Source organism: Elephantulus edwardii, unplaced genomic scaffold (genome assembly GCF_000299155.1).
Source record: "Elephantulus edwardii isolate Elephantulus edwardi_28Jun2011 unplaced genomic scaffold, EleEdw1.0 scaffold00027, whole genome shotgun sequence".
Classification (NCBI taxonomy): Eukaryota; Metazoa; Chordata; class Mammalia; order Macroscelidea; family Macroscelididae; genus Elephantulus; species Elephantulus edwardii.
The window spans coordinates 19,547,488-19,555,046 of record NW_006399777.1 but is presented as its reverse complement, the minus strand read 5'-3'; the positions used below and the strand labels follow the sequence as shown (position 1 = coordinate 19,555,046).

General features: G+C 40.7%; 1 protein-coding gene across 1 annotated transcript in view; it reads right to left on the bottom strand.

Annotated features, from left to right (window-relative positions):
- NEK10 (NIMA-related kinase 10) overlaps positions 1-7,559 on the bottom strand; it is a 249,703-nt gene that overhangs the window by 34,024 nt on the left and 208,120 nt on the right. Inside the window, exon 31 of the mRNA XM_006883425.1 lies at positions 5,639-5,739. Within this exon, the coding sequence (XP_006883487.1) occupies positions 5,639-5,739 (101 nt within the window). The remainder of the gene's footprint in view (positions 1-5,638; positions 5,740-7,559) is intronic.

The following is a 7,559-nucleotide window of genomic DNA, read 5'->3' as shown; positions in this document are numbered from 1 at the left end:
CGCTATGAGTCACAAGCGACTCAATGGCCCATAACAACAACAACAACAACAACAACAACAACATTTCAGTTCTGTAAGGTATATATTGTGAGCATCTTGAATGTGATTGTCGGCCTCTCTGAGGTTGTACCCCAGCATGTACATCCAGTAGAAACCCTTTCCCTCTTGGCTTCACCATCTCTTTTCTGACTTTGATGAATGATGATGAACCAATCAGGACCTTTACTGTACCTTCCTCTTCCAGCTCAATAATCATCTCTGGCTGAGTCTCGCTCTTGAAGTTGCCATGCTTTCGCACATGTGAGCTGGTGAACACTCACTGGAATAGATATTTAAAGTGAAATGCTTTTGTTGTTGTTAGGTGTCGTTGGAACTGACCCAAAGCTGACCCTCCAGTGGTTTTCAGAGGCTATAAATTACACAGGAGGAGATTGCCCACTTTTTCTCCGAGGAGCTAGTGGATTCAAACCACCTTTTTTTGGCATTAGTAGTGCAATTCTTTACCACTACACTACCAGAACTCCCTTAAAGAAATGAACTTCATAGTAAGGTTGAGTGATTCTCAGTGCAGCAATCCCCAGTGCCGAGGATACTGATGGCAATCAGCAGGATAGATTTTGCCTAAGGACAGAACATTTGTATTCCCAGTCATATTTCTTTTCCTGTTGGCAACAATTGTGGAACTTAGATAGCAATCTGAAGGATCTCCAAACAAATTTCCCCAAGGGGGTAGACGTTTGATTCGTAAAGCTACTGTAGTCCATTGTGGTTATGTGCCATCAAGTCTCTTGTAAAACCCTCTGTACATCAGCTCTGAAGCCTGCCCTGTCCTGAGCCAGTCTCACTGACTCCGACACACCTAATCCCATTGTTCCGGTTATCATGTCAATCCATCTCATCAGGGGTCTTCCCCTCCTGTGCTGTCGCTCCACTCTTCCAGGCATGATGTCCTTTTCTAAGGACCAGTCCCTCCTGGCCACATGCCCAAAGTAAGTGAGGCAGAGCTTCAAAATCCTAGCCTCCAAGGAGAAACTTGGTTTCACCCTCTCCAAGACAGACCTATTTATTCTCCTGGCAGTCCATGGTTTGTATAACACTCTTCTTGAGCACCACAGCTCAAATGCATCAGTTCTTCTTCAGTCATCCCTAGTCACTGTCCAACTCTTTGATGCATAGCATGTAATTGTGAAGACCAGGGCCTGGATCAGGCACACCTTAGTCTCTAGACTGTTGAGTGAAATAACTCAGTCACAAAGGGACAAATAGTGCAGGGGACCCCTGGTGTGCAAAAAGGAGGGTAGTTCACTAAGAGGTAAGGTGGAAGGAGGAGCATAGAAATGGAATGGATGGGCAAAGAACACTATAAGGAACAAGTCAAAGAAAGATCAACGGGGAAGAATCGAAATAAAGACAATAGAGCTGTGACCACTAGCAGATAGGAACAAGGTACATAAGGGAAAGAGGTGAAGGGGTGTGGAAGGAGAAAGAGGGAATCACCAGGTTCACTGGGAATGGTTGGGGCTTGGGAGTGAAGGAGTAAGTAAGGTGCAATGGGGACTTGAAGAGATGGGGAGATAAAATACATCAATGTTGTCGTATGGTTGTTGTTGTTGTTGTTGTGCACCGTCAAGTAGGAAATGACCCAGAGCTCACTCTCTGGGGTTTTCAGAGGCAGTTAATCGTACAGGAGGAGACTGCCCATACTTCTCCCATGGAGCAGATGGTGGCCTCAAACCACAAGCCTTGTGGATTGCAGTGCAGCTTCTTGCCACTAGGCCATCAGTTGTTGTTTTATGCCATCAAGCCACCTGCAACTCATAGCAACCCTTTGTACTACGGCCCTAAACCCTGCTCTACCCTGTGCCAATCTCACCATCTCCAACACACCTGCCACCATTACCCCAGTCACTGAATCAATCCATCTCATCAAGGATCTTCCTCTCTTGCGCTGTTCCTCCACCCTCCCAAGCCTGACGTCCCTCTCCAAGGACTGGACCAGAGCTCCCTAATACATCAATAGTCATCAATTATATAAAACACAATGAACAGAAATGATTGTATGAAACAAAATGAGTAGAAATGAAACAATGTTTTGAATGACCGTGTAAAAACTGAAGATAAGAATAAATAACTAAGGTAAAAAACAGCTACTGTGTACTGACTGATCTTCAAACCATTTCATTAAGCACAGCATAACCCTAATGTTTGCACTGACTGCATAGATCTTGTCCGAGTCACAATACGTGACAGTTAGCCAAGGTCCTTTGGTCATTTTAGAAACCTCCAGGCTCGCTTTGGCTTCCTGTAAATGTCAAGTCAGTAAAAGTGCAGCAGAGAATGGTAACAGCCTGCCTTTCAAAAGGGGCGGTTGGCACAGATCTATCTCCATGGGAAGTAAAGAGGAAAGGCAATCACCACAAAAAGCAAGACACTTGCTCTAGAGAGTTCGTCTGCTGGTTGTCAGGAGGTCGCTGGCCCTGCAGCGCTGGGCACCACCAAGCACAGCTGTGAGAATTTGCACAGACATGCGCATATGGGAACAAGAGGGTCTGTTGACTTGTTTTGTCAATTCCATTTGACCTCTAGCAGTTTTCTGATACAATTAGGAGAGACAGGAAATTAATCTTGCTCATTAGCCTGCTGCAAATCCACTAGTGTAATCTTCAGACTTGGGTTTTTCCACTTGTATGTGAAAGGCACTGACTTCGTTTTGCACTGTTAAGTTGAAGTTGCCCAGGGGAGAATTGTTTCTTATCATGTACAGAGTCATCAACTTTAATGTGTTCTCAAAATAGACTTTAAAAATCACAGTGGTCATATCTAAACTCATCAGAATGCCATCTTGGAAAAAAAAAAGAATTTGTTATGCTGCTAGTTTAAAGGTATAATAATAAAGATAATGATGTCATTCTTGTCACAAAAATACAAGATTCAATACAGATTCTTTACTGAGATTAAATCAAGAAATGGGACTATAAATGTTTTATGTATAAAAATTAGCAAGACAGACATAAGAAAACTATGAGGAAGCTTCAAAGGCTATAGTCTCTCAATTTTACAGTTAGTAGTGGAAGTAACTTGTAAAAATCTAAAGTTGCTGCCAAAAAACTTCAGAATGCATTCCCAATATTTCTATATTAATATTTAAATGGAAATGCATTTTAAAAGAATATCCTTACTCAGTATAGATGTTGTTGTATACAACAGAATCGACTCATAACTGATACTCCAAAGGGTTTCAGAAGCCTAAATCTCACAAGAGGAGATTGCCCCTCCTTCTCCCACAGAGTAGCTGGTAGATTCCAAGAGCATGACTTTGGGGTTGAACTACGACTTCTTATCACTAGGCCACCAGAGTTCCTATAGCTACAGGCTTATAGACAAATGATATCTTGACTAAGTTTGATTATATTCACAAGATATAGGCAACTATATCTTGTCAATATAGTATCCTGAATTATCAAGTTTCTCCCTCATATTTCCTTATACATCTTCCTTTTCTCTTCTTTCATCAGTTAGGCAATCCTATGTGATTGCCTGGAGTGTCAGAACCTTGAAAATTGGCTTTTCTAGGGAGCTCTGGTGGCCTAGTGGCAAGAAGTATGCTGCAATCCCAAAGACATGCAGTTTGAGGCCACCAGCTGCTCTGTGGGAGAAGGATGGGCAATCTCCTCACATGCTATTAAACAGCCTCTGAAAATCTGCTGGATGGTCAGCTATGGGTCGGTTCCAACCTTCTGGTACACAATAAAAGCCATTGCTTTAGCCCTCACTGTGGAGGAATGGTTTCCATCTACCTTAACTGTGGGCACATGGTCTTGTAAATCAATAGCTGTGGGACCAATATAAGACAGTACTTTCCACACTGTAAAAAAAACCAGCACTGAGGATAGTGGAGAAAGTATGAAGAGACTGTGGCACTGCTGTGAAGACACTGGCAAGAGGTAACCAGAGGAATCCTGGAGATACAAGCCACAATTAAATGTTTTACCTGTTGAATGACTGAAGGAAAAGCTGACTTATAACTGCTCTAAAATAAAGTTTGCTGGATGGTTGAGAAAACCAAAGGCTTCCTGTATTTGTACTACTGAACTGAACAAAGACTTCCACTGGCTGACTGGGAAGCTTGGACTAATTGCGATTTTGTGTCTTGCTGACCTGGGACTGCCACACTAAACCCAGACTTGCATTGTGTGATATTCTTTGCCTCCCACACTCTATTATTTCCCTAGTAAACTCTACAACTCCGAGTGAAGTCTGTGTGAGTCTTGAAATGAACATGTGGCTCAACAATTGGTAGCAAAAGGTGCAGAAACATGGAGTGTGGCATGTCTGCCCTTGTAGTTATTTTAGTACTATGCATATAATTTATGGGGACAGTTCCCCCCTTTATGAAGTGGACAGAAGTCACACTACTCACCTACCCTCACACTACATCTGCTCCTTTCTCATTGCTTAAGAAAAATGTTACCAGCAGAAAACAGAGAAGAAAGTCATCAATTTTAGAGTTTGGAGTTTCAAAATTTTAGTCTTTGGGGCAGCATAACAGAGCACCAGATTCGAGAGAAAACTTCATGGATAAAAACCGAGATACCAAACCACAGGATAAATAAAGACTCCCCAGGCTACAGGGAAGATTCTAAAAGATAATAACTGGAACTCAGATGTAGATAATTATTTCTTCCTCAAACTCAAGTCCATCTTCATTGTCCTCTTGTGACACTAAAACATTCCTCCTTAACCAGCCAGCAGGTTATGAAGCTTTATGAGTAGGAGGCATTAGGAGGACCTTTGAGGACAATGGGGTTGTTCTTTCAGTTTGCTGGTACTCCTGTCTTGTCCTACAGTGCGTAACAGCCAGTAGCATGGGGACACTTCATAATGTTGACCAATATTCTCTCCATGGAACCATTTGTTTCATTGGAATCAATCCTTTGAGCTATTTTTGAGCCTATTCCAAGGTGCGGCATCTACTCAGGGCAGCTTCTCTTGGCCCCATCAAAGGTGTCCTCCCACTGCCCCTTGCAAGCTGATTTCTAGCAAGTCCGACAACCTGGTACCTCACTGCAGAGAGCCTGCTCTGGAACCCGAGAGGGAATCTTCCTGGAAAATTTCTCTAGCATAGTACATCATGAGATTTCTCTACCCTTTCCTACAAGGTCTAGAACTCCTCTTAGGAAGAGAATGTCTTCTTCTATATTTGTTCTTTCTTGAGTATTTTTCATTAGTCTTTTAAGTAGCAGCAAGTTCTCTTTCTATCTGTCCCTTTCTTTGTTCTTTAGATTTATTTCTTGCTAACCAACAAACACTCAAAATAAACACATTCACTCACTTCAATTACCTAGCCTGTATAGACTGTGTAGTCATTTTTACCACCGTTGTTACGTTCCTAGTTCCAATTTAAGACTAGTTACAAACAGTGAGAGAGTAGGACAGGAGACCCAGGGAAAAATCTAACTACATTTCCTCACTCTTTGTCAAAGTCAAGATGTTTCAAGGTGGAGAAGATAAGAACAAAGTATTCCTTCTAATTAAAAGTTCTCAGACTGGTCCTTAGCAATATTAGCATCAAAGCTGTAGTCAGGATGGGGGGCAAAAAAACCCCAAAACAAAAAGGTAAGAAAACTCGAACACTAACCTGTGTGATATAGATGATTTTATGTAGCTGAATTAAAATCTGCTGAATAGGATCACTGATCTGGCGTACTTTCCTCTGGGATACAGCAATCCCTGCAGAGGCTGTGGATGATAAATTCAACAGATAGTTAAAAAACCCAGTTTTCTCTTTCAGAAGCAATGTTAGTAAAAAATAAAATATAATTCTGAGGTGAAAAAAATTAAGCAAATATCCTTACTCAGTAAGTGTGGTAACATATAAAGACACTGCAACACTTAATATTTTTTACTGAGATTTTAATGAAAGATTATAGAGAACTTGGATTTCCATTTATTCATTGTTGCACATTTTCTTCCCTGTCCACTAAAAAACAATTCTTTCATTGTTACACAATTACCCTAGTCTACTTTATTATTTTAATATTTAACACTTAACATTTTATGATATGTGAAACAATGCTTTTTCCCTTTATTATCCAATACTTTACTTAACATACTAACAATATCTAACATGTAAAGGACTGTATACTTGATACTTTGCCTGCAATTACAAAAGACTACCATCAGGGGTCAGTGGTGTCTTGGGTATTGTAACCACTGACTTGTAGGCTTCAGACAAATACTAACTAGTGAGAATGCTTTTGAATTCTTTATTCTCTTAAAGCATTTTAAAACTAATTTTAGTAAAACTACTTAATGTAAATATTGATGGGTGAGCAATCTTACAGAGCATATCTCAGTTAAGAATAAAGTCTAAATTACTGTTAAAACTATTTTTTCTAATAACAATTTTCTCACATGGAGAGAGAGAGAGAACAACACGAAAGCTCTCCAGGTCTAACTAAGTCACATTTATAATTTATCCTGAATTTTCATCATTAAGCAAAATTGCTTTAAAGCAGCATGGCACAGAATGGCTTGAGGTCCTTTCCCAGCTTAAAATGTCATAGCCACAAGTAGTTAATTTTTAACCTTGAGAAGTGTAAAGCTATTTAAAGAAATGGTCTTAATGTTAAGGTTAGCCACAAAGGTCATCTCTGCCTCTTCTCATCCTCATCCCTACACTATAGAAAATGAGAGACTTCACATGTAGACATACATCATCCTCCCTCCACACACCCCCATTTGCCCCTTCCCAGACCCCCCTCACTCTTCTCCTATACATTACAGCACACCTCTGGAATAATACTTTTCTTGCCAGTTTGCCATTTTTTAAAGAAAGGCTCCAGTGCCCTTCTTCTTTCCTCTGTTCAATTTTTAAATTACAGAGGATTAAATTTGGATACAATAACTGCTTTAACAAGATTTAAGATTTGTGCTTGTTATGCAAATGCTTTAAGAGAAAGTGTGCATATTTTACCATAAAAAATTTTGTTTTCAAAACATGTAGATGGAAAAATTTAATGTGGTTGTTTATTACAAATGGCGAAAGAGAGGAAGACCCTCAGTGAGGTGGATTAACATGATGACTGAGGCAATGAGATTGAGTGTATCAGAGACTGAGGGTGGCATGAGATAGAGAGGGTTCAGACTGGCTGTTCATAGGGTAGCTATGAGTTGTGCTCAGCCCAACTGTATCCAACTACAATAACAACAACAAAGGAAGGATGAAGAGAGACCTAGAAAATACTCTCTGAGAAAGAGACACCCTTCAGACTTACAACTGATTCAGGGGTGGTGAGGACCTGTGGCATGCAGGGAGAGTGTAACCACAGAGATACCTCCTGCCCTAATATGGCAGAAGGATGGGGAGGCAATAAGGAGGCAGAGCTGTCTTCAGTGAGGGTGGGGGCAGAGAATCTCAAGAGTCACAGATGCCAGGAAGAGCAACTCGATATCCCCTATCTTCTTAAGAAAGAAGATTATCACAACAAGATAAATAATCCAATAGAAGAATGGGCACAGGATATGAACAGACACTTCACCAAAGAAGACATTCAGAG